This window comes from Odontesthes bonariensis, chromosome 1, assembly GCF_027942865.1.
Source record: "Odontesthes bonariensis isolate fOdoBon6 chromosome 1, fOdoBon6.hap1, whole genome shotgun sequence".
Classification (NCBI taxonomy): domain Eukaryota; kingdom Metazoa; phylum Chordata; class Actinopteri; order Atheriniformes; family Atherinopsidae; genus Odontesthes; species Odontesthes bonariensis.
The window spans coordinates 25167344-25195274 of NC_134506.1; the positions used below are offsets into that span (position 1 = coordinate 25167344).

Here is a 27931-nt window from a genome sequence, read left to right on the forward strand (position 1 = left end):
TCCGCTCTGCGAAGTTGCCCCATCCACAACACCAACACCCCACAAAGTTTGATATTTAACATTTTTGAAGTATTTTATTTTCTTTTTTGTCTGAAATCACAGCCATATATTCATAAATACCTAATTACTACATTCAACAAAGAATATATTACATTACAATGAATTCAAACAAGTACATTTTTAAAAACAGGATTTCATTTCACAGCATCTAGACATCCTCCACTGAGTAATGGGGCTATTGCATGGGCGTGCGTGGGTTGGAGACACGGGGAGGTTGAGCGAGAGGCTCGTCTTGCCGTGCCCTCCTCTCTCCGGCTAATTGGCAGCTTACCTCAGCATGCATGCTCCCTCATGTACTGACAGGCTGCGCTGTTGGCTCTCGACTGCTGTGTAAAAAATAACAGACTACACTGTATTCCTCTGATCCGGCTTAGGCCTCATTAATAATAATAGATAAAAAAAAAATTTAAAAAAAGGTCTTGCGATTGAACTGATTTTTAGAGATTTGTTCAGATAAACAAATTTAGTGTCAGTTCTTGACTTGCACATATTTGAAAGGTGTGAGACAGACAGCAGACACTTCAATGTAAAATGTAAAGTCCCTGATCGCTGATGTTGGGTGTAGAATGCCCATCACGTGGACTGCAACTCATTCACATGCTCCCAAATTCTTGAGGCACTTGTAATATAGTGTATGCGTGGGGTAGTTGTGCTTCGTTCTTAAATATAAATGAACTTTTAGTACATTTTTTTTCGTCTTTTTTTAAAGTTTTATATATATATTTTTCTTTTACTTTGAAATATTGAAAGTCTTCACCCTTTCACGTCAAACATCCCACCACCGTAACCTAAAACTTCAAACAACGATCTAGACGACTCAATGATGGCCTCTGGGGGTCCTAATTAGCACATCCGACTCACGGTTAGGAAGTTGGCGTGATACCCGCTGGATTTCAGGGCAGAGGCTGACAAGAGGAACGGGGCGGATAGAGGGAACCCCCGTTTCATTCCACATGCACCACAAAATGCCAGATTTTTGTCTTAGTAAAAGATTAGAAATCACACAAAGGAGATGTTGGCAACTTTGGATATAGTGGGGGTCCAAAAAAAAAAAAAAAAAAAATGCTCCAAGTAGGTGAGTAGTTCAACAAAAGGAAGATGGCCATTCTGGCTTCAATGTTTGGCCACCCAACTGCTACTCTAATCAAAATGAAGAATCCTAAGTGTTTGTTTTTTTTGGCACTATGTCCTTAAATGGCTGCCGATAAGGGCTTGATCTTGTAAAGTGTTACATTAGGCAAACCGTCATACTGTCACTCCAATGCTATGTAATGTCCTAAGAAGAAAAGTGAAGGTCCAATGGTAAGATAAAGCATCAAGAACCAGCTTCATCTGCTGGCTGCTTAAGAGACTCTTCATGTCTTAATATAATCAAGTAAGTCACATGACCAACATTAAAAATATATATACTATATATCACTGTGGATCTGATTTGTTTTGTATGTGGGTATCAAGCTAACTAGTCATGCCAGCAGCAGTGAAGCAGAGCAGGCGAGTTGTTAAAGCAGACTCGTTACTGTGACGGGAAGAGGGATGAGAGGGCAGGAGCCGTGTCTGGGGTGGGGGGGGGCCCTCGGCGTCAGCTTTGCTGACTTCAGGGGCCAGATGAGGTGGCTGTGGCTGGGTCTCAGCTGTGGAGTGCCAGGGCAGAATAGGAGCAGGAGTGCATCCTGCCTTCTTTCACTCTGTTAAACATCTCAAAAAGAGCTATTCTGGCCAGCAGCAGTACAAACACAAAAAGCAAGGCTTTCTTTTTCCAACCCAAAAAAAAAAAGCATTAACATATAAAAATGGCAGGCTTTTTCTTTTAAAAGAACAATGATTAACATAATAAAAACATACAAAATTCTTTTAAGTCTTCATATTATATACAATACAAGGCTGAAGCACCCTTTAAAATTCTTATTTTCAAATTTTCTATTTTGAAATAAAACATTTCCTTAATTCTTTCCAAAAATGTGCATTTTCTAGGTTATTCCCTAATTTGAACAGTTCTATGTTGTAACACAGTACCACCAGGTAGTTCTTCAGCTTTTATTCTTAAGTGCATTTCCAGTTCAAAACCTCACGTGGCCACTGATAGAAATCAGTCTCAACGAACCAGAGGCCTTTTGGAGATTTGGAGCTTTCAAGTCTTGTGATGACACCCCTGCGGGGGTAGCTGCTCCCTCATTGGCAGGATTGTCTATGTAGGTGTGGCGGTGAGGGATGCAAGGACTGAACAGAGCAGCGGGAGCTGAAGAACGTGAAAAGCAGGTGTGTGTTGATCCTTAGGTTCTCCTGCCCCGTGCTCCCACTGATCTTGGGTTGGCTACATTGGCACATGTTAGTGGCTTATGGTGCAGTCCCTGGCAAAAGCCACAATCCACTGACTAACTGTCCTTCACTGAATGGTCCTGTCTCCTGTGCATTCACCCGTCTGTCTAGTCATTCTCTCAGTTCATTCACTCACTGATCGAGCCAGCCATATTCTCCTCGATGGAGCTATGAAGACCAGGCCATGAAAAATAAACTCTGGGTCTTTGTCTGAATGGGAGGCAGCTGCGGTGGCCTGGGAGTCTTCAGGTCAGCATGTCGGGGTCACCTTGGAGGGTAGCCTTTGTAATGGCCACCTCTCGGCCAGTGTGTCTGCGGCAGCGTCAAACACTTCCTGAAGTGCTCCAGCTCTGCTTGTAGCTTCTCCCTTTCCACTGCCAGCTTTTGCCTCTGGGACATCAGCTCCTGTGTGACCAAGGAAAGCTAAACATTAGCATATGAGTAAAATCACGAAAAAGGCAGCTAACCGGATTTCCGTTATCCACGTCGTAAACTTCATGCTCAATTTTTGAGGAGGGAAGGACACTTGATCATGAATTACACCTTTGCATCCCAGGAAACTTTCCCTTTGTTCTCGTGCTCATGAAACAACTTAGGAGTTTCAGTAACATTGTAAACGAGCAAATCATTATCTTAGATAATGGTTGTATCTTACGTTAAAGAGTCTGACCTGTAGGTTGTTCATGCCCCCCTAGGGTACAAAGCTTTAAATTCAAAAAGCAACAAAGTATTTGCACCTCATGCCTCGACAACATGGCTTCAACCTCATTCACAACAGTATATGTGTGTGTGTGTGTGTGTGTGTGTCTTACCCCCATGGTATGAGACAGCTGCTCAGCAGTCAGACTGAGGTTGTAGTTCTGAGCTTCGAGTCTTCGACACTGGCTCTGCAATACTTGTCTTTCCAAACATTGCTCTATGCGACAACAACGAAGGGTGGAGAATAGTGAAGAAAAAAATATATGCACATTGAAGCTTGAAATCGAATGCAAGCCAGCGGCAGTTTGCATTGACCTCTGAGCAGAGTCCAGCACTATACGAATGGTAGGTTCTGCTCATTTCATTGGCGACACATATCATCACATGAAAATACACCGGTCACAAAGTGCGTCATAAAGGACTGCGACTGATTGGATGACAGCTCAGCTCATTTTGACTGGATATGTGGTAAAATGATGATTTAACTTCTGTTTGCACATAAATCAATTATGTAAAAAGGATAATTACCACCTTCTTAGTGATGAGGGAACCCTGCAATAGCTCTTGTGTTTACAGAACGGTCATTAGATTTATGTCATTTTACTTTTTGTTATTTTTGCATTTTCATGTCATTGTAGATGGTAACTAGTCTTTTTTTAACATATATCTGTAATCTGTAAAGCATAATTGATCATGCTATAGCTTAGTGGGCCTTTACAGACCACAACATCAAAAAAGAATAAACAGTACCAGTCATACCTTCAACATATTCCTGATAGGCTTCAAATATAGGTTCAATTCCCTGCCACTTGGAAACGGGTGCCTCCTCTTCCTCCTCTTCTCCATCCTCCTCAGAGTCTTCTGGACCAGACATGTCCTCCCTCATCCCTGAGGCCTCCTTGTGGAGGGGCATTGGAAAGTGCTGCCCGTTGGGCTGAGGGTGAGAGTGTGAATGTGGATGGGGAAATGACTGTGCGTTGGAGTGAGACTGGGAAAGTGTCTGTGATGGTCGGCCAGGGGCGCTCTGCAGCTCGGGAATGTTGTAGTGAACAGAGGACTCCTGGAGGTGGGACGACTCCGACACCCCTGTGGCTCCTCCTAAAGAATACCGGTGGGACACGGGAAAGAAACGTCAATCCATCCGTTACATTCAATGCTGGTGACGGCACAAGTCGTCAACAAACAGAAACAGTTTTGGTCATACATTCATTTTCATTTGAACCATTTATGAGTCAAGATTTCCCAATTTCCTAGTTTCTGTGAGACTTTGCGGACCATTTTCCATCTGTTTTTTTTAATCGAACTCGCTTAGGTTTTTAACTGCAAGTTAGACTTCAGAGACTTTTCACCGACAAAACGTAGAAATGAACTGATTACAAAAAATAAAAAGATTATTAACAAAAAAAAGTCTTTGCAACCGAAAGGAATTTATTGACAAGATGCAAGTTTAACCCTAAAAAAAAAAAAACCTGCTGGATAAATGGTGTAACATAAGTGAGTCGAGCAACATTGTTTTTGCTGTGAACGCTTAGTTAGTAATTGCTGGGGAAATTAAAATAGCATCTTTTCTATTAAGATTTCACGATGCTGTGAGTCAGAAGCCATCTTTGCAAATATATCCCATCTTGAGCAGTTTACCTTTGTGTTTCTGCAGAGCCTTCTGAGTGGACTGAAGTACAGATTCGTGGAACTGCTGGGCAAATTCCTCTGGGGTGAAGCTGTCCCAGGCTTTTGTGCGTCCATTCACGCTGTGAAGCCCCTCTTTAGCCTGCAGGGGGTGTGGGGGCCGCAAGCTGTTGAGCAGGCTGGAGCTCCTCTTTGAAATCGGTCCCTCACTGGGCCCCCGGGCCTTGTCTGGGTAGACAGCTGGAGAAGGGGGTGCCTTTGGTCTTAATGTGTCTCCAAGGGGTTTTGGATGGCCATTGGGGGATGCGGGGCAATGTGAGGGGGGGCTTTGCAGTCTGACATTATGGTGGTCTTCTGATTCAGAGGAGGGCTGGGCGAATGCTGGATCTGCAATCATTTGAACATATGTTATCCATGACGAGGTCAAGATCAACATTCCAACAGCTGTAGCTCGGTTTACACCGTTACATTTACAGCCCCTTTTCATATACATGATGAAAAAAAACAACTAACCAATAAACTACTTAACACTTAATGTGTATGTTCACTGGCATTTGTCTTACCAGAGGTTTGTGCTGGAGGGCTCTTACACAGCGGACGAGGTGCATGCCTGATGTTATCCAAGGTTACACTCTTTTCTTTGATGGCTTGAAGCAGCTCCACCACCTTTTCATTGTCTAAGACAGAAAAACACACTTCAGTGTTAATCCTCTCTGTGCATTGCTTATTCACCGTTTTGTTAGCCTCCATCTATCCCTGTGTGTGCAAAAAGTGAGGTTTTACAATAAAGGAGGTAGAATACTGCCATCTGCAGGCTGTGAACAGTAAGACCAGAGTCTAAATTCCCAATTCAGAGAGTGTGAGCATGTGCTTTTATGGCAATTTTCTAAACGACCATTTGAGCATTTAAAGACATTTCTGACACACTTTAAAATGGGGTGGTTTGAAGATTAAGATTTGGTTAAGGGGTCCTTAGGCAAGAGCCCCTTATGCTACCTGCCTACCTGGGATATGAGTGTAAGTCGCTTTGGATAAAAGCATCTGCTAAATGCATAAACATGGAAACATGTTAAGGTAAGGATTGAGGCTAGGTAATTAGTAAGGCTCCGAAATGCTGTGCATCGTGTGTGTAAAAGCAGTTTTGTCTTTCAAACTGGGAAAATACAAAGCACTATCTTGTGCACATATTGCTAAATATATGCTGCACTTAAAATCGGGGTATACGGTTGACGTGGCATTTTCTAACCCCTTAGAATGTCCTTTGAGGCTCAAGTCAGCATGTTCATGGGAGTGTAGTGCACATAAAGCTGGTAGGGCTCAGCTGAAATGAACTGAGAATGATTACTACTCTCTGAGCTAAATGAGCATGCCATCAGTCTTTACCCTGCAGAATTGAGAAAAGGGGATAGAAGTAATTGATGGAGATGTTTGCTTGGCATGTTAAGACCACTGTCTCAGTTTAGTCATTTAATCTTTCCAAATAGCTTATTCTGTGGCATTCAGATATGAGCTCACTTGTGTCTCAAGCTATGGTGCAAACATATGTGCATTAATAAAAAGAAATCCTGTTCCCTTAATTGCACAAAGCTGGCTCCCGTGACCCACCCATTCCTAACTTGAACAATAAGGAGTCATTGTTTCCGTGGAAACATTGTTACACGTTGTGTTTTAAAACATAGCAACGTTGATTAAAAGTGTTGGGTTGGAATAACTGATCCACAGGGTGTGTATGCATACCTCTCCTCTGCTGTATGGTGACATGTGATAGTCTAAACATGGTGAGGAATCTCTTTTTATCCTCCAGCTCTGGAGCCCGGTCCATCTCCTCAGGGGTGAAGCGAGTGCTGAGTTGAGAAGGAGTGGGAGTGCGTTTTGATTGTGAGGCAGGTGGGGAAGGGCTTCGCTCCCTGAGCATCCTCCTCCTCTTCCTTCTCTTCTGCTGTACAAGATCATCATGCCTGCCAACCGTGGTCAGGCCAAACACTCTCAGGAAGTCCATTTTCTATACAGGGAGATGGAAAAAAAAAAAAAAGGAAAAAAGATCCTCTTACTGCAGTGTTTTATCAGGATGACCTGCATGGTCTTCCATCATGGAAAAGCTCCAAAAGCAAATGTGCTGGCTGGTATTTTACCTCTGTGGAGTCATCCAGTTTGAGTGGGGGCTGTTCTGCTACTCTCCTGAGATGGGCTCTCACCTCCTCCTCATCACTCTCATCATACGAGTCATCCAGCTCATAGTAGTAACCTGCAGAAATCATAGAAAGGACTCTTGACACACTACCTTTTATGAAATCCTCTCGTAACAGATGAAGACTACATGGAGAAGATGTGGTTATAATTTTTTAAAAGAATGTAAGACTGCAGGTTATTAGATGTAAGGATGTGCCTGTAGTGAATACCTTTCTCCCTGGCCTCCCGTCTCCTCTTCTCTTCCAGGTCCAGCTTACTTACAGGCCTCCGGTGCTGCTGAAGTAACTCATCAAAGATCAGCACTGTGTCCGGACCCATTCCCAGTGTGGATACCTGTGCCATCACTGGCCCAGGGACCATTCCAACCCCTTGTCCATGTCTGCTCAAACCTGGGTGTCCCTGGAGGCTTTTCAGTCCAGCACTACTTTTGAAGGTTCCCCCCATTTCATATTGGCTTGTCAGAGAGAGAGATGCCCTCTGTTGGCTCAGGAAGGACTGGGTGGATTTCTCTAGATCAGCAAGGAAGGTGCTGGGCTCAGTCAGGCTTGGAGGACCTCTTAGATGAGGATATTTCTCCATTGTGCCCACATCTCTCCTTCGTGCTCCATCCTCATATTTGGAGGCCCCCGGGAGCAGCTGACTGAGCTCGTAGTGTCCCATCCCTGAGGGCTCGTGGCTACGTCTGGACTCTGAGGTTGTTTCTATAAGAGATGCAGGATTCCACAGGGTTGTGGGAGGGTGATGTTCACGTTGTGGCTGTGGAGGTTTCGGGGAGATGAGAGGTGGAGGGGCGCCTAAGTGGGGGTGATGCTCCCGGCTTCCTGGTTCGTGGTGATTTGGTATGGATCTGTAGAGATAGAATTAAATAGGAATTGCACATGTGTTAGACACGGAGTACAGAGCGCACATCTTTTATAAACATTTATAAAGAGTGTTTCCTGATCATAGATGCTGCACAGGGACACACAACAGTGTTCATATGCCATGCTGCCTTCCTTTTAGTCATGTCATTGTGCCTGTGCACAGCAGCGTTATCAGTCCCAGACAGAGTAGCCCAGAGGAGAGTGAGGATGTGGCTAAGGCACACACAGTCCCCCAGATACACAAGCCTCTTTTTGATCTTTAAGGCCTTTGTAGTGAGGCATGCGTGCACACACAAACACACTCACACCTACACAGAAAAGAGCAGTATTCTGAGGAAGAGGCCAGTTGAAATAGGCTGCCAGTGTATGAATGACCCAGGGACAGTAAGAAGAGCAGTGGATTTTACATGAAAAGAAAGGGAATCACACTGAAATGAGTGTGGATGAGTACATATGTATTCAAGGTTGGAAAAAGAGGGAAAAAAATGCCTTTGGGGGGGATAGAAACTGTAACGGTGAAGAGGAAAGAATGGCAGATGGACGCTTTCTTAAGAATATTTCCAAATGAAACCTGCCAATTATGCACAATGCTCCCGTTTGTGTTGTGCATGTGTGTGAAGGATTTAATGTGTGTCTTATCTGCAATCTGCAGCCTGTGAGCTGTGATTATGCGATTATACTGTAGGGTTACTGATAGAAGATGTTTGCGTATCACTCCCGTCCTACCAGCATTGACCACAACCTCACTTCTTAATCGCACACAACAACACAAACACAGTCACTGTAACAATAAAGGGTAGGTAGGGGGGTGTTTTGCTGTGCATGGTTGTGAGGATTAGATGAGAATCAGTCCCTGTGTGTTTTAGTAGTCCCATTCGCTGCCTGTTTGAGACCCCTACCTCATGCCCACTCACGAAATAAAATGAATCAGGATCATACTTCTGCAATTTGGGCAGAAAGAGAGTAGATTTGAAGCCTCATCTCAATCAGATAATAGGCAAAACATCTTTGCAATTGCAAAATCAAATAAAAAAAAAAAAAAAAAAAAGAAATTGACACAACAAATATGTGTTTGTGTGAAATTTCTTGGCTGCACTGAATCAAGTTTAACTTGAGTGTTGTCTCACCTGTGCGAGTCTGTCCTGTGATCTGATGTGTCAGCTGGCCGGCCCATGTCCAGATGCTGCTCCAGAACCTGCTGGCGGAATTCAGACACCTGGTACTGACGATCCTCTTTCTCCTGCCGCAACTTGCGTTGCCGCGCCAACCACCTCTCTTCCTCATTGGTCCTCTGAGCGATCATTGAGGCTGAGAGGCCTGCGGCTACAGTGCTGGGCCCCATGTAGAGGCCGTGGCCTGATATTAGACCTGGAACAGGATGATGTGATTGAACCATTGAAGGGTGGATTCCAGGTGGGACTGGCTTGGGGGCTGGGAGTGCGGGCTCTTTGGTTTTGTCTGCAGAGAGAGAAAAGTCAGCCTAAAAAAAAAAAAAAACTTGATTTTCTAGCTGGAGCCAATTGTTATAGTAATTTTTTTCTGTTTAATATAAACTCTGAAAAGGTGAGGGGAAAAAAAAAAAGAGTAAAAGTGCAAAAGTCTTCAAGGAACTAGTTTCGCCCTGGGAAACTCTTATTTAGCTCATTTCTATGGCTATTGGCTATTGTCACTACAGTGAAAGGTTTATACACACTGGTTATTAACCAACTACAACAGCAGATATTACGCTAACATCAGTAATAGTTCATCAAGTCAACTCACTGATTTACATAAATAACAGGTAAACACTACAGGAATATGTTCATGTTATTGTCATCGATCTTATTCAAACAAATGACAATTGTATGACAGACTGCAAGCCAACAATCAAGTTAGAGCTGATTGAATATTTTAGCCCCTTTTCAAGCTAATTATGCAAACTGTTCCTTAATTTCCTCAACTGGAGTAAAAACAAAAGTGCCAGCACATCATTCCGACAGTGGTTTCTTCCTACCAACGGCCTAGTACTCTGGATATCCGGTTTATTGTAACCAATGACAGCAGATTAGTCTGTTATAGATTAATTCACGGATTTAAAGATGGACTGTTTCAGCTGTATATGAAATGTTTACAGGGACAAGTGTTCATAGGCAGCATGATTGTAGCTTACAAAGGCTACATAGGATGCATGGACACATACCAGCCCGATTAGGGGTTAGTCTCTCAGGCTTGGTCCGTTCTTCCTGTCCTCTCATGGGGTGGAGCTCGGCTAGATAGTGGTTCTCCATAGCTTTGGATGCCTGCAGCTCCTTCTCCCTCAGCGCCCTCTCCTTCTGCCTCTCCAGCTCTTTCTCTCTTTCCCGCTCCTTCTCCCGTTCTCTCTCCCGCTCCCGTTCTCTCTCGCGCTCCCTCTCCCTCTCGAGCTCCTTCTCTCGTTCTCTTTCACGCTCTCGTTCCCTCTCCCGCTCTTTCTCTCTCTCGGCCTCGCGCTCCCTCTCTTTTTCACGCTCCCGTTCTCGTTCACGCTCCCTCTCACGCCGCAGTTCATCCTCCAGCTGGAGTCTAAAAAAGATTAAATAAATCAAGTTGACAGAAAAAAACAAAAGTAGATGTCAGTGACATTAGAAAGAAAGACGCATCATTGCTCGACGCATCATTGTTCAACGTATATGCTGCGGGAGACTTTACCTCTCAGACTGCAGAGCTGACAGTGAAGGATGCGTGAAGTCTCCAGGGTAGCGGACCCCAGGTAGGTGCATGTGAACAGTAGGGGGATGGATGGGGGGTAAAGCTCCCCCTGTTGGCAGTGGATAGAAAGGTGACCTCAAAGCAGAGAGACAGAATGGGTCATCCATCCTGGGATAAGGATCACAAGTAAAAAGAAAAAAAAAAGGGAGAAGAAGAGAAAGTCAGTCTCCCTGTGTGACAGTGCAGCATTCGCTTTCATTAACCTGCGAGCCTCCATCTCCCAAAGAGGCGACATCACGGGGTCTTCCATCTTTCAGGGATGCAGCAGTGTATGTCAGCTAACCTCAATCACTGTACAGCGGCTAGCAGGAGACTGTGTATGTGTGTGACATCTTCTGCCCAAACCCTCATTAAATCCATTACAGCACAGTGTGTGTGATGGGTACTGCAGTTCTACAATCTAGCTTAGTTGAGAGACCACACGCATGCAGACTTTTAAACACACAAACACACACAAAGACACGTGATCACGCATAGCACACAATGACATGTATTAGGTTTCATTATTCAACACAAGTTTTAATTAAAAGAAAGCCTAATTTTGTGATTTCTCACAATCTGAAACATACAGAGCTAAGGACAACAAAACTAAATGTAGTGCTCCTTTTCTTAAGTTAAGAAAGCAAAAGAGCAACATTAATGGCATTACCACAGCATTAGGAAATAAACAGATGTGTTATTCATTTTTAATGGGCTTCTTAAAAGCATTTTGACATTGCTGACCCAGACATTTTCAAACACAGGCTTCGTACCAGCAGCCTGTCCAATTATATCGTCTGTATCTATCATTTAGGACTCTGAGCTTGAGTGTTGCAAAGAGTTACTGTACCAAAATGCTAAGTGCCAGAATCTAAAATTGATACTCTGTCCCCTTTCATTTGGCAAGCTTCACTCCTGATAGAAATCATTATGCTGTCCTAGGTTTTGGTCACTTTTCACTAAACTTTACAATTTCCTTGTCCATTCAATATAAAAAATAAAAAAACACCAATGAAATATGTTATCTCTGGGAGCTTCAGTTCAAGGTCACTTACGCACTAATGTATTTACTGCTGAGTACTAAACAAATGCATACAGCACCATATGGTCTCTAAGGAAATCTGTGCAAAGTTCACAAAACGAATCAAACGGGAGGCTTAAGGCTCTAGCATGGTTGCTGCGTCTACTCGCGCGAGCGGTGTTGATGACGTCACGATTTCGTGCCCGCCATGTATAGTGGCGCAAGTCGTTGCGCCAGTAGTTGCAATTTTCTCCGTCACAGAGGTGGCGCTGCTACGTGAAGGTTACCGCTACTCTACAACCACGAAAGTGGAGAAGAAAACAATGAAGAGCAGGAATACTGTCATTAATGATACTGCTGCAGTATTCGGATAATTTTAATTTTTTAATTCAGTTAAAAGAGGTGATGGTTTGAAGCCCCCGGCATCACCACTTTTTGAATCTCTGCCCTCTTCTTTGCCTTCAGGTATCTGTCCCGTAGCTTCTTCCACACATTCTTACAGAACTCTCCCTCTTTCCCCAAAGTTCTGCCAATCTCTGTCCACCAGTTTTGGGAGTTTACGTGGTCCCTGTGCTGTTTCACTGAAGTTTCGTACAGCTGCTTCTACAAACGCACCTCCTGACTGAGCCTGCTCTCACAACGGTCCATCTGGTTTTTCGTTGGTGGCGCTGCCAAGTTACAAAAATCGACTGGTGCACGACAACGCGCTGCGCCGTCTTTTCAAGGGAAGCGCCGTGCCTGATACGTCATTTTGACGTCACGGTCCGCCACCGCCGTGACAGACGCGTCAACCATGCTAGCGGCTTTACCTGTATGGCGTGAAGGAGGGGTGAGGCAGGTAGCTGGGGTGGTAGTAGGCAGCAGCAGCCGCTGCAGTAGCAGGGTCCAGGCCCAAGGGCAAAGACTGCATCCTCAGGGCATCCTCAGTTGTGGCATAGGGCCGAAAACCCCGTAGGTACTCCTCTGGTACCGGACCAGGAGGCACTGCGTTCGTCAACTGTCTGGGCAGGCTGAAGGTAACAGAAGGAGTAAAGGCAAAACACACAAAAAATATGGTGACTTGGATTTTTTTTTACGTGCGGAATCTCGACAATTTCCACTAAGAATCTATATACAATACTTCAAATACTTCCTCAGCCCTAATGTCAACAAGATTAATGTGTGCTGCTGCTTATTCCAGAGCATCTAATATACACATGAATTATTAATCATAACAACAAAGTAAAACAAGATGTTGAATTAGCAAATTCGTAGGTAACTGCAGAGAACTGCTCGACTTACTTAAGTGGCTGAAAACGGGAATCCTGCATGACAGCACCGGGGGTGAGACCGAAGGCATAGGGGTTTCCCAAGAGGTGAGCAGGGACTGAGGGGCCACCTTTCTCCTGAGAGAGGGACCCCTCAACACACAGACGCTCCCTGCTGGCCCCACGAGGCCCCGAGTCAGCCTGGAGAGAGACACAGAAAGAGAGCCTTAGTCATTGTGCATGAGAACCTGTGACCGTCACAGTTGTCACTGCTCAAGGAGCCAATCCTTTGAGGAGGGGGGTGTTAGATCTGTTTGTGGCGTGGCAGCCTCCCTCACCCTCGCTTGCCATCATAGGCACTTTAATACAATTTCTGTATCTCTCAGACACACACACACACACCACTTCCCAGTAAAAATAGACAGCTTAACATTTCACTTAGGAAATATATTATAAAATGGAAGGAGGAGAAAGAGAGTGGTGAAAAGACAGCCCTGCTGTTTTCTCTCAAACAGTAAAACAATATATGACATCTGTATGATCGATGAGGACGTGGTAATGGTAGACAACAGCAGAGCTTCTAGAGATGATGACTTTGATCTTAGGAAAAGTGCGTGTGGGTGTGATTATGTCCACACATCTTACATAAAACAACATCTACAGGGAAGACAATAAAGTCCAAAAAGCAACATCCCTCTGTCTCTGTTTTTGTTTCTCCCCTCTTTTCTTTCACCTCTCTCCCTTTGGCAGCAAGCCTGGTCTCACTTAGCCAATCCCACAACAAACACACACAGACACTCGAGCAGGCACATACACCGTTTCAGAGCTACAAAAGGCATCCCGCTGTGGGAGTGGGTGGGAGTACGTTTTCTGAAGCTTCGGTTTTCCTCTGCCTACAAATGCATCTGCAGAGCTGAAAATGTTACAATCCTTGTAAGTTGTACAAGGAAATCCTTTATGGAGGAATATACCGTCAAGGAGGACTTTTATGAGAATGCTGGAACGTTGATCTAATGTTTTACAAAACCGGACGAAGTTGGCAAAAGAACAACTAGAGAGAGGGAAGATTGAAAAGATATAGCTGAAGCCATGAGCGAGATGAGAAGGCCGTTCTTGCCCTGCTAAATTAACCTCTGGGCTCCCTGGGAATAGAAAGAGACCTTACAGCGGTACTAGCCTCTCTCTCGCTGCCTCTGATAAAACAAATCCCATTTACTGAGCCATTACCTCCACGTCCTGTTCCACAGCCACTGACCAAGGCTGACACTGATGCGCCAACATCCAGTCTTAAATGCCTCTAATGTTCAGGCTCCTCACATCACCCTTTGTTTAAACCCCTCTCCACACTTTCCAGTAGTCTTATGTTACTGTTTGCTCCTTGCGGTTTGTTGTGCTTCACTACACACTATAGCACTTTATTCCCTCAAAGCACCCCATCCCCTTTCAAAGCTTTATGAGCGCAGGGAGAAGGTGGACGTTCCCTGATGGCCCCAGCAGCCAATTGGAAAAGAGGTTCATATGTCAAAATAACTCAGTATCAAATAGTGGCTTTGGAACTGCAAAATGCAGTTTCTCTTTGCTCCTCGTCTTTCTTTTTACAAATGCCTTCTTTTCCTCTGTGTGCCATACGGTCTTTTCGACATACAGGGTGAGTTTATAGATATATAATTCTTCTTCTAATATTATTTTTTTTTAAACTTGCATCCTGTAAATGACCATTATAGCGCCAGGCTCATTTTTTTCCCAACATTACTTCCACAAGAGGACGTACTGTATTTTTCAGTCATTATTTACCTTAATAACCAGTCTATGCTCAATAGTCTCCTCTGAGACGTTGTTAAGTTCCTCTGTTTTGGCACGTCAGCTGATGCCCTGTAGCTTTTCCCCATCTCAGTATGTCGCTTGAAAGGTGCTTAAAGTTAAAAAAAAAAAAAAAGGATGAAGTACTGGCAATCAGCCCACTTTTAGCTGTCAACTACGTTACCTCAAGGAATTATTCTTGTGGAAGCTCAAATAATCCTGTCGTATTCAATATGAATAACAATACTGTGTTAAATGTGTCACTTTTTCATCACTCACTCATGTTGCCCTGTATGTGTAAGGACCAATAAAATCCAGTAAATTTTCCAGTTAAACACAGAGAATAAGGTCTGGCAGCCTTCGTGGCTTCAGGCGAGGAGATGTGTGCTTTTTCAGGTTCTTTTCTGAACGTACGGTCCGTTCACCGAGCAAAATCCTCACATGTATTGTGAGCATTTCCTCATTTCCTTTACTCCTTAGCATCATAAAGATAGACCGATATAAAAGAACAAGATTAGTGAATAATGTATTCACAGTAATATGTGCAGTAAATACAGGCGGAGCCGCTTTTATTCACACTGCACCATTTATCAGTAGAGATAATCAACACGATGACAATGAAAATGTTCCATGGTGGTCATGATTGCTCGAACATCATCTGTGATGCAGATGTTGATGTGTGAATGTTTGCTCTTAGGATGGAAAACATGTGTCACCTATGAGTAACCTAAAAATGTGAATTAAAGACGATATTGCATCAAATAACGCCATCTTCAGAAGTTACTAAGCAATTGAAATATGTTATTGTGCAACATGCACAATGTGAGCGTCACAGGGGCCTGGATTAAGATCATTACCATTACACAATTACTGTAAACTGGGGCCATTCTCAGACACAGATAACCACTCAAATTGAATCAGCTGTTCCTTTTCTGCAAATTTTACAGAAATCTTATCATGGGAAGATGGAACAACAATAATTGCGGTGTTGTGGATACATAATTCTCACTGACAAATTCAGTTTCTTGCTTCAACAACTTATACTGTAACTAAGAGCCAAAACAAAATCCATGTTACATAGAAGATTATTTATGTTAAAGTAAATAGTACATGCCTCAAAGAACTTCCATGCGATATAACTTTATAACTGTACATACATTTTTGATTTTCCAATTTTTCAAAGTGCTCATTAATGGATTTTTGCTTGAATATCTGAATGCTCACCTACAGAAGAGCATGCAAAGATGTGGATGACAGAACCTTCTATCCTCAATAGAGATGCACTTAGTCACTTTTCTACACCAGCTATCCCATTTTGACTTCTCACTTGCCCAAAAACACACACAATTCACCAGTCGTCTGCCACATAGTACACACTGCCCAACACAAATACAAGAACTCAAACTCAAAGGACACATCCATTAACAGCCATCTTCCTCTGTGAGAGCTAGGCCCCTGTAACCCTCAGTGAGGGTGGGAGACCCCGTGCATTGTAGAGTGCTCGTTTACGCCTCTCAGATGGAGCCATGAATCCAAATTGCCAATTATAAAGCAATTACATTCAGCAGCGGGAGCAGACTCCTGCAGTCATTAAAGCAAAATGCCAACGCACCAAGCCCTCCCCCCTCCACTGCCTGGCCTATCACCCCACCTCTGAAAGGCAGACTCCTGTCTCATCCGGAGAGAGAGACACTGAAATACTTTTCTAACAGAGAAAGGAGGACACATAACGTGTGCACACACAGAAACGGACATTTTTACAGGAGATCCAGATTGCGCACTGTTGCCTCTGTATGCAGCCCTTTTCACTACTCAGTGATAGAAAAATCGTCTTCATAAATTAGGAACAATTTTATGGTGCATTTGTATGCGTATCCCTTACGGTCCTCTGGCTCTTTCTGAGGCTGCAGCACAAATGGGGAGATGACGCCTGCTTTCATGACACATCTCCCCTGCTGCCCCCCCCAACCTCTAACCCCTCATTCCAACCTCTTGTCACCATCACCTCCCTTAACCTCCTCCTTCTTGGCAGGGTGGCCCTGAACTGCTCATTGGGGCGCCACAAACCCAGTGATCTGACCTTTTTTCAGTTTGAGCTTGACCTCTTAGATACACACACAGCCAGTGTGCAAAAGCACACAAACAAATGCAGAGAATTAGCAACACTATATGAAGGAAGCAGAAGCCAGAGCTTCTGCCGCTTTTATTTTCCTCCCACGCTGTGAAATATCTATGCTAAAGGAATGGCAAATAGGGTGACATCACTGTGAGGGCTCCTCTGTTTCTCCAGCTCTCGCTGGCCCCTGAACTGCAGATGGGTTATTTTGTAAAAGCTGTGGCTGCAGAGGGTGAGGGTCAGGGGTGATTCCAGGAGAGAGGACAATGGTCTGAATGCTACCACATATTGCTGGCTGACTGACCTTCTCACCCACCCCTCACTATCCCCCTTTTGTCTGTCTCCAGGGAACCGTCAAAGTGTCTCTGAGAGTTTCCGCATGTTGCCGAGTACTGTTCATAGCCATGCACTTGGCCTCAACCATTAGCCCTGAGCGGAGATAAGAAGGCTTAAAGCAAGAACATAATCTACTCCTTATCAAAGCAAGCAGCTCTCCATCTTTCTCTGTCCCACACTGTATAACCAAGAGTGGGTGTCAGGTTGATGAGGTAGATGATGCATTTGACTGCCTAGGTGAAAGGGGTGAGGCTAAAGCTGAGGTTGAGGGGGTTTAGGAGACACAAGACTGGGACTTAGGAGGGACTAATCCAGGGGCCAAGTGGGAGAGGGCCTCGAGGGGCACAGATGTTAGTTGCCGTTGAGGCCGTCACTCCAATGTCCCAGTGGCAGCTGGCACTGTTTAACGTATGGAACCACTAAGTGGGTGGGTGGGGGTACATTCATAGACCTGCCAGCTATGTCACATGCACAAACGTGAAGTAAATACTTCCATAGTTTATGTTACAAGCCAGCTACAAAATCTGTTAATCCCTCAAGAGCCCGCCTTGATATACATTTGTGCTAGAATGCGACGTGCAGAGTGCGAAGACCGGAATGTTGCTTTATGATCCAAATATGCAAAAGGAATGAAATGAAAAAAATAAATAAATAAAAAATTCATCAGACAAACATGGGACTTCAAAAAGAGAAGCTGAAATAAAAAAAGACAGGAGTCCAGAATCAAGGTGTCAGGGGGTGTCTCATTGTGTTTACCTGGCGACCTTCGTTCCTCCACAGGCCGTTGCTTGTCTTTGTTGGAGCAATGGTGACTACAGGTGGGGTGTTTGGCACACTGTGGCCCGCCGGGGGAACCAGAACAGGTCCTGGACCAAGAGGACCTCTCTTGGGTGTGCTGACTGGAGAGCTGTGGTTGGTGGCGGGGGAGGATACTGGAGAGGACTCGCTACTGATGGACGAAGTGGCTGGAGAAATACAGAGAAATGACACAAGCAGTCAAACAAAGCTCATAAAAGTATAGATTTTCTTTACTAAAAACAGGCAAATGAAACAACACAGCGTAGCTACTTCACAAGGAAATTAAAAAAAAAAAAAGAAAAAAAAAAGGGGTTTCAGAACAACAATAGCAACTAATAATGTCCTCACATGCACGCACACATTAACAGATGGATGGCCTTAGGCCCGTGACAGTGATCAGGATGAGCAGCCCCATGAGAGTCACACAGCCTCAACATGTAGGACACACACAACAAGAGAACACGCTAAACCTAAACAGTAATACTGTATATGTATATGCTGTGCACACTGGACACCCCCCTCCATCAGTCACACACACACAGCAGGTGGTGAAAAGCAGGCCCAATGAGCCTCTCTGTTGGGCCGTGGCTGTGCCACATTAACAAAGGCCTCCAGGGAAACCCTGTAGCGCAGGGTCATGGTCTGGTCACATGCCTCACTTTCAACACATCTCGCTTTTTCTCCCTCTAGTTCCAAAGCTCTCATATGATCTGCTCACGTTTATACGCTAATATCTGCAATTTCATCTTGCCAACTGTAAAAATGTAAATGTCTCCCCATTCACCTTCTCTGCCTCTCAGTTATATCCACTAACTCTTCTTTGTGTTCGACCTATGCTTCTGGTCACCCTTCTATTCTTCACTGTATTTTTTTTTAACCATCTTCCTGTGTTTTAACATGTACGCCGTCTCTGTTTCCTATCAACCCCTTTCTTTCTCTGTAAGCCTTGAAACTTCTCTTGAAAGCACAGTGTGCTGCATATCACCTGCTCTAACAGCAAGCGCAGCGTTACACAGTCAAACTGGGTCATAACCCTCTCGACGGGACAGACACTTTGGTGCTGCTGCTGCAAAAAAAGGACAGCGAGAAATGTGTGCTTATGTGCAGGTAGTATGCTTTTGTGCATCAACATGTTTACAAGCAGCCATCTTAAAGAGAAAGAGAAAAGAAGTAGGTGGAAATTCAGGTCAGTTTCAGGTCCGCTTCCTCTCCAATTATCACCACCAGAACAAAAACCACAGATCTGAAACTCAACCGCCATTTCTTCCCTGCTTTGGTTTCCGTGGCAACATAACCTAACAGACAATGTCTGCCTGTAGACGGTGCAGTCGGGACATTTAATGATTTTAAACTCTTCATTCTGACTAATAACATTAAATAATGGAAAGAATCAATAATGCCGGTGAGGTGACATCTCCAGGGTTTGTACATGCGAGCTGAGACCTAAAATTATAGGAGATAGGGAGTGGTTAAAAAAAACAAAAAAAAAAAACACAAGCAGTGACACTGCAAAGGAGGTCTGAGGTGAGAGCTCAGAGAGGGAACAGAAAGGAAAGCAGAGATGAGGGGTGCAGATGGGTGAGTGGTGGATGGGGGTGGGGTGGGGACAGTCATATCTTGTCTGCACAATGGCAATTAGTGGCCTAATCCTCCCCCCTCACCTCAGAGAGCCATTACTCTCCCCTGCAAGACTAGGCCAATCAATAGCAGCCCACTCAGCCTGGGGAACAGAGCTACACTTAATACAGCTCTAGTGTCACAGCCTATTCACTCATGTCTTATACACACACACACACAAAATGCGTACGCAAGGATGGGGAACAAATAAAGCGGGAGGGTGGGAGAAGGTCACGTATGTGTGTGTTGAAAGGGGATCACAGTTATTCTCAACTGCTAAGCAACAGACCTGTACTACATCTACCACCCCCCCCCAAATCTCCTCCTCCTTTTCCATGAAGAGGCAGAGCAGACCAGAGAAGAGACAGGGCATACTAAATAATTAAGAGAGCAGGAAAAGAAGCAGGTGAGGGTAGGAAGGAAATGAAAGAGACAAGAGCCATCTACCAGTGGCTTTATTCTATTCTTGCAGCTTGAAGAATCTGTGTGCACTTCTAAGCTTCTTTCATCGATGGGCATACACATTACACACACAAGAAAAAAACAAAACAAACGGCTATTATTCATTTTTGTTCCTTCCTTCTCATTTCAAACAGCACCCCGTGCCCCCACCACCTCTTCATACGCCCCCTTTCATTTTCCTTCTGTTCGGCAAACATAGTGCTTACCGTCCAGATGAAAATCAGTCAGACTTTAAACAGACTTAATAAAGAACTAGCACTTACATCCAATAATGGCTTTTCTAGATTTCAGAGAGAAGTTGCCTTTTTAGAGGTGTTCATATGCGTATGTATCTGTTCATACTCCTGCTTAAATCACAGAAAAATCTCATCATACTGCCATGTGTAGGACACTAATCCTTCTTATATACACAAGGCATGTGACTGGCACCAGCCTGGTGTTATTGCTGCAATGTTCTCCTCCCGTTCCATCTATACTGAGAGAAGATGGCCACACATGCTGGGCCTGCAGGGAGCTAAAGGAGGAAGAACCAAGCACAAGTCTTCGTCCCCAGGGTCTAAAATGGGCTCATCAGCTCTAAACCTGCACTTCATTAGCTCTACTGATGGTGACTTGTTGGTGTGTGTGTGTGTGTGTGTGTGTGTGTGTGTGTGGGGTGTGATAACGGAGTTGAGGGAGGGACAGAGGAGGTAGACGCAGAAGGAAAAGAGCAACAAAAAGAGAGAAAAAAAGAGTCCTGTCTCAGTCCCATGCTCTGATTAATGTGAAGCTTCTTTTTCCATCCCCACTTCTATTACCCATCCCACTCTCCCAGTCTGCCTCCACAGTTGATTGCTCAAGCTGAGACGCATGCACATGCACATGCACATGCACATGCACATGCACATGCACATGCACATGCACATGCACATGCACATGCACGCACACACACAACAGTGCCAATAAATAAACCAACCCAGCTGTGGTCAGATTCAGGGGTCAAGTGCCCCTGCATAAAACACCTTTTACCTCTGCCACTGACCCCATGAAAAAACAAAAAAAAAAGCTGCCACAGGCCTTCAGTGAACCCCTTGGTACACCAAACTACCTGATAACACAGCGGAACCACACAGAAAACAATTTAGTGTTGCCAAATGGCCCCTCCCCATCCTCTGCCTCCACCATCACCTCTGTTGAAACAGCCGAGCATACGTCTCACCCTGCCAGGCAGAGGCTGCTCTCCTCCTCCCTGCCAACACACCCACCCCTCATCTCCTTCTCCACCCTCCCTCCCAGCATGCATTACAACAACATCAGCACTTAATTAAACAGTCCATTTCACACCTGGTGTGCATAGCAGTGCCCAGCCAGCCCTGCATCCATATGCCACCCCACCAGCACAAGCCTCAACACGTGCACTCTCGAACACAAACACACTGATGCACACAAACACTGCACACACCTGCTACTACAGTCTTGGCCATGCACTGACAACACAACACAAAGCCTGTAATCTGCATCACTGAGTTGGGGGAGGGGAGACGCACACACACTGTGTGTGTTGCTGTGCCAGCTAGAGAAAGGAAGACAGTACAAGATGGCGGATGGAAATAAGAGGAGCAATCCTGTGTGCCTTCTGCTGACTGTACCAACTGTGCATAGTACTTAAACACCGCTTCACTTCAAATCAGAGCCATGAGAGGTGTAGTGTAAAGTTGCTGTGTACAGAAAGACAGAAGGAAGGGAAACCAAATGAACTTGTTGGTGCATGTTTCAGGGACAGCAAAAGCCGGAAGGGTTTTGCCTCAGAAACGCACAGATAGACACACGCACACACACACACACGCACACACACACACACACACTTAGCACAGCAAGGCTGTGTGAGCTCCAGGCAGGCTCCAGATGGAGAGGTCAAAGACACACTGCCCTGCTGTCCCAGCATGCTCTGGACTCCCAGAAAGAAGGGAAGCCTCTGGCCGCACACATACACTGAAACACACACACACAAACACTCAATCGGACCAACACCTCTGGTTTTCACAAATCTACTAATTACTTCCTATTGTTCTTTAATGATTCCAACTATCGTGAATATCTCTACTATCCCCCCTTTCATTCTCTCACCTGGCAGCGCATTGCATTTGGTATGGACACAGGCATGAAACTTTTTGTCGTGTTGGTGCGTCTAGGAGTGAGTGAGAAGAAACAACTGAGATGATTAAACCCAGATCTGCCTAATTAATCAGATATCAGCAGGTCTGCCTTTTTGAGACAGTGTGTTAGGTGTCTGTGTGGGTTTGCTGGCACATAAGAGTGTACACTGGATGAGAGTGTGTCCTTTATGCTGCTCCGATACTCATTATCCATCACCTCCCCTCTTCAGCGCAGCACTCAGTACACGGAGCTATTCATTATACTCACCACAGACAAGTGCCGATGTATGTGTCTGTGTGTGTGCGTATGGTTGTGTGGGTGTGTATATAAACAGCAGCCGTGCTCAGGGTCTTAAATCAGTTCAGCAGCTGGTGGCAGTGATACTAGTACGCAAACCCAACTAATTCCTCAAGGCTTTCGAACATGAGTCATGGCATCTCATATATACTGCCCTATTCACCTAGAAGGATGAAGCAGAGGGTGAGAAAGAGAAAAGACGTTGAGTCAAAAGGTAATGAAAGGACAGCAGGCTGCAGCATGCAAAGAAATCACAAGGCTTATAGAGTTGCAAAGACAATTGTTTGTACGTGTGGGGGTGCTTGGGTGTGTGTGTTGCCTATAAATACAGGCTCTGCAGACAGAGAAATGACTTAAGCTCCAGAGGCTTCATGACTCTCTGCCCACCCTGGAGCCATTGCTCCTTACACTGGCAGTTGCTCACTTTACTGTATGCCCGAGGGCTGACTCCCTAACGCATCGCTACCTACTCCAACCAGGCAGCACAGTCAGCAGGCCTAAAAATATAACAAAGTGACTTAACTTTACCATTGCTGAAAAGGAGGTGCAGCTTTATCGTATGGCAAAGACAGAAATGAGCTCTCTGAATAGGCGGGTTGTGAATTATAAATAGATACTTACACTTATTCTAACCATGCAAGAAAATGACACAAAAATGCCTGGAGGGTTAGAAAGGGGGCGTGCAAGTGACATATGCTCCAAAAACTCAAATAAAAACAATGCATTCACAAGAAAATTAAAATGCAGGATTGGACGTGAAGAAGCAAATTTCCGGAGTAAATTTTGTTTAGTTTTACAGCGAGAGAGAGAGAGTAATAGTCAGAAGGTGATAGGGCTGACATGCATGGCTGAAGGATTGAAGAGAGATAAAGGGGAGGAAGATAGAGGGAGGTGAGGAGATGTTGGGTCTGAGCGCTCTCTCTATAGCCGCTTTCGGACTGTAGGAACCTTTGGCAGTTCTAATAACCTTTTAATCCGCGGGGCCGTTTTCTCCCGTGTTCGGACATACAGGAACTCGGGGCTTTCTCCCTCAGTTCCTATAACTATTTAGCTCCTTCTCCGAGGTCGGGTCTTTTCATAGTTCTTATAGAACGAATCTAACGGAGGTGTGTGGTGGTCGGTAGCTACGCCCCATGTCATGCTATCATGGCTGAAATGTTTCCTCATAAGACACAGACAGAACCTGCGGGTGTTTAATAAGTTAAACTTACACGTTGTCTCCTTTGTCTGCAGCGCTCTGCTCTCCTTTCCTCCTTCATGAAATAAAAAAGTATCGTCTCCTGCCTCTCTCTTTGAGCTTTTCCAGCCTCGATATTAGACGCCTGATGTGATCGTCCATGATTAATATCACCATCATGCAGACCATAAACACGGTGGTGTTTTTTCTACTCTCCTTACTTTTACCGTTTTATTTTGTGTTTGAATGTAGCGCTAAACGGCTAACGGCTAACACGTCACTGAAGCAGACGGCTGCGCGCGGCGCATCAGTCCCTATCAGGTCCCGACTCATGTGCGAATGCAGACTGAAACAGTTCCGCTGGGGAAGGATAGTTATCAGAACGAAATTCGAGGAGGGTAGTTCTGATAACTACTTTCTTAGAACGGTCTGTCCGAAAGCGGCTTATGAGGGTAATCAATCATCTGCAGGGTTCTGGGTCCCAGACTGCTTTGGGTTGGAGAGCAAGGTGTCCAGGGACAGCGAGGAAGGAGGGGACCATCTGATTTAAGAGCCCGAACAAGGAGAGGGGGTTGGTAGTTGGGGTAGCTGGGCCTCTCTGGAGCCAAGGCACAGAGCCACACACGTATACTTAAACACTCACACAAACATTCACAATGAGAATCCTCCTGCTGAGGCTTTTCACATCACTCCAGTTCTACAGCAACTTCGCTGGCTTCCTGTCTCATTTAGAATTCAATATAAAATCCTGTTGTACACATTCAAGGCAATTCATAACCTCGCCCCTCCTTATCTGTCTGATCGTCTACACATCCCAACCTATTCACGTTCCCTTCGCTATTGCTCTTACATCCAACTCAGTGTGCCTTCTGTCCGTCTCAGCACCATGGGGAAAAGAGCCTTTTGTCACTCTACTCCCCAACTCTGGAACGCTCTTCCTCCCGACATCCGTAATATCGACTCTCTTCTCTTCTTCAAAACACAACTGAAAACTCATCTGTTCAAGTTAGCCTTCTCACTTTAAAGGTTTTTTGTTATTTGTGCTTTTATGTTTTTATTTTATTCTTTTTCCCAATGTTGAATTTGTGTTTTTAATGTTGCAAAGTGTCCTTGGGTGTTTTGAAAGGCGCTATCAAATAAAATGCATTATTATTAATAACAGCGTACAGGAGGTGCTGTACCTGCAAAGTTAGGATTTAACACGCAGATGGTCTCTAACGTTTGACATTACTCTCAAGGAAAAATATTTGCAGTCTGACATTAAGACTAAAGTCATGAAAAACTATTAAACCAAACTGCAAACCATAACCTGTAATTTCATGAGACTATATATAGAAGTATATATGATGCAAAGAGAATAATGAAAATGATGAAAACATTCAACTCAATGCACTTCAGCTAAAAGGTAGACCCGAGCAGGGATCAACCCTACAGTTCATCATGGCTAACTAAATTAATTATCACATCCAATTTGTATTTTTACCTCGAGGTTCTTCGGCCTGTTTTGCCAATTTACGGAGGGCTGCAGCAAATCCAGAGTGAGCTGACTGGGCGGCCGGGCTTCCATTTGCTACGATGGAGCCGTTGAGAGGTGATGGGGTGAGGGGGCTGACCGTCGCCGTGGTACGTGTCGCCGTGGAGATCATTCCTAACGATGGTGACTTTGGCTCATGGCTCATGCCTACAAATGGACAAAAAAAGAACAGGAAGGTTTAATCAATAATATTACTGATGCAACTAATATAAAAGACGAGCAAAAAAAAAAAAAAAACTCAGTTACATGGACTTGAGTCAATAAAAATGCCATCCGCCCAAACACAGCCACTCATATTGGAATAAATGTTCAAAGAACAATGCAGACAAACAAAAGTGAATGGCATAAGGGACTTGGCTGTTTCCCTGACACAGGGCAGAGGGTGATGGTGGGTATCTGTTTGTGACAGCTGGGGAGGATGGGGATTGGTGGCTGCATAGCTAGGGTCAGAGGTGGAAGGTGAGAAGGGCAGGTCACTCTTCTTTTGCTCAAAGAACTTCAGCATTGTGCATGTCCGCCAGAGGTCCATTGTCACAGTTCACACAACAACTCTACTGAACATGCACCAAAATTGCAAGGGTTGCTTCAATTGTCAGTGTCAACGTGCCATCGGGCAGTGGTTCCCAAACTTTTTCTGCTGGACCCCCCTTTGGTACATAAGATTTTTTTTGCGACACCCAACCAAATAACAACCCGCCTTACAGTATAATTATTTAAAGTGTTGGCTGCAGAGTCATCAAGCATAGTTGAAACCATGTCCATAGCACAGGGAAGTATTAATTCATCCGCTATTGTTACTGCTTTTTACACTGTGCCACTTGGTAGGCAACTTTATATGAGGCGAGTTGAGCATTTGCTGGCGCGGATGCAGCTTTAGTAAAAAATGACTGTTGAGAACGGCAGTTTACAAGTTTTCGTTTGAAAAACTCAACTGGCTCATCTTTGTGCTCTGGATGTTTTTAGCTTGTTCGGCTTCAAGCTGTCACAAGCTCGCGCTTTAAGACAGACAACACACGGTCTCTCCTCATTACGCTGTACAGGTGAAGCCAAAGGCAAGATACGCGTCATTATATCTATTCTTTGCCATGGAAGGGAATTGCTTTGGAAGTAGATTTGGCAATGCTTCATCCTCTGCTTTGCGTTTACGTGGGAGCCCCATCAAAAACTTGTCCATGTTATGCTAGCAGTATCGATTCATTCGTGCATTCCATCCGTGCGGCCCCCCGTGCAATTGCTCTGTGCCCCCCACTATGTGGTTGGCAAATTAACATCCAGTGATATGTTCCTTCCTGAGACACAACAAATTAGCAGCTCTTTGTCTCCCTCAAACAACTATTGTTTAAGAAAAGGTGTTGCATTTCGATACTTTACATGTTTGAGTCGATCTATGTTGCTAGGGAGGCAGTTCCATGAACGTTTCCTAAGAAATGCTAAAGAGCAAGGACAGCAGAGACATGTTCTGAATTCATCCAATTTCAAAAGATTTTTTAAAAAAATGGTTAAACCTGCATCTGAGTCTGAGGTGAGACTGAGAAGAGCTCTGTGATGGGTGAAGGGGTGAGGAGGGCTGAGATGGCTGTCACTTTCCTTGTGTTGTAAAATAAACAATGCTGACAGCTCCTCTGTCAGTGGAATCTCTAAATGCCAGCAAAAAGTCTGATAGTCCTACATGCTCAAGCAAAGCACACACACATACAAACACACACAAAATAGGGGTAGCTCAGAGGACAGTGTAAGTTCAGACTTGCGTAGTCTGTGTGTGGAAGAAATATCAACATCGAAACACAAACTTGGGAATATTCCAAATCTTCATTAAATCAACATTCACAGTACACCTCAAGCTAAAAATCACAGCACTACCCCCCAATGAGAGTTCCTTACTACCAGTACATCGACACCACAAATAGATAAGCACAACTTATATCTGGGTTTACCCCAGAGTCTGAGAGGGTTATAAAAAGATCAAGTTCCCTCCCGAGAAGAAAGCAGCATCCTGCATGTGCATGTGTTTGAGTGGACACACACACACACACACACACACACTGGGTAGTCAGACATGAAAAAGTGAATAGCATTCCCAACACCTCTTCAGTTGTCCTGCCTGTAACCTCCCAATCACCCAGTGCACTTTGAATGAACCCGGCAGACAATTAATAATGGAATCAACAATGACTACTGTCTGAACAACAAACGCAGCACCATTGACAGACTGACAAGGGAGAGGAAAACACACAAAGTCCAGTCCCAGTCCAATAACGCGACTTTGTCAAGACAATAAGGAACTGCTCCTCCCTCTCTTCTCTCTCAGGAAAAAAGTCAAACATGGGAGTTTAACATACACAAGCAACTTTTTTTTTTAAACTAACCCACATCAGGGACCGAGCACACTGCATTTTAAGACTGGCAAACCACACATATAAAACCACAGTGGAGAGGAAAAACACAAGTGAGTAACACAAGGAAAGAAAAAAAAACAAAAAAAACAGACCGATCTTGACAAATTCAACCATCCAAAGGTTTGGCAGTGGTTCCTGAATTCCTTTCATAGATTGAAAGGGTAGCCAAAGCTCCTTACTGCGCAAAGAAGTGGAGCCGCCTGGATCCCCCATGGCTGCATCTTCACGTTGAGCCCATCCCAGCACACACCGGCAGCGACCAACAGGACACACACCATCTTCCTGCACTCCTCACTCACGCTCTCCGCCTATCTCCTCTTGCCCATCCACCCTCTCCCTCCCTGCCTTCCTGTCTCTCAGTGCAGCTCACAAAGACCGTTTAGAGCTTATCTAACAAAGCAACACACCGCACTTGCTGCCTATCTCTCCCTTCCTTGCTCTCACTCTCTTCCTAAGTGAGAAAACAGAAATTCTTAGGCTAGCAGCTGCTGCGATGTCACATGACCTCATCCCCGCTCTCCCTCCCTCCTCACA

General features: G+C 44.7%; 2 protein-coding genes across 5 annotated transcripts in view; both read right to left on the reverse strand.

Annotated features, from left to right (window-relative positions):
• cox4i1 (cytochrome c oxidase subunit 4I1) overlaps positions 1 to 27931 on the reverse strand; it is a 79445-nt gene that overhangs the window by 10519 nt on the left and 40995 nt on the right. The window lies entirely within an intron of this gene.
• gse1b (Gse1 coiled-coil protein b) overlaps positions 48 to 27931 on the reverse strand; it is a 166407-nt gene continuing 138523 nt past the window's right edge. For 2 of the 4 annotated variants that reach the window (XM_075461967.1, XM_075461981.1), the window contains 15 exons: positions 24951 to 25148; positions 17737 to 17945; positions 12763 to 12929; positions 12291 to 12491; positions 10422 to 10589; positions 9934 to 10295; positions 8882 to 9212; positions 7101 to 7738; positions 6834 to 6946; positions 6439 to 6703; positions 5265 to 5378; positions 4714 to 5088; positions 3835 to 4173; positions 3189 to 3292; positions 48 to 2781 (listed from right to left, as the gene is read on the reverse strand). In XM_075461967.1, the coding sequence (XP_075318082.1) occupies positions 2641 to 2781; positions 3189 to 3292; positions 3835 to 4173; positions 4714 to 5088; positions 5265 to 5378; positions 6439 to 6703; positions 6834 to 6946; positions 7101 to 7738; positions 8882 to 9212; positions 9934 to 10295; positions 10422 to 10589; positions 12291 to 12491; positions 12763 to 12929; positions 17737 to 17945; positions 24951 to 25148 (3725 nt within the window). In that variant the 3' untranslated portion in view covers positions 48 to 2640. The other 2 variants (XM_075461988.1, XM_075461975.1) reach the window with 2 other exon arrangements.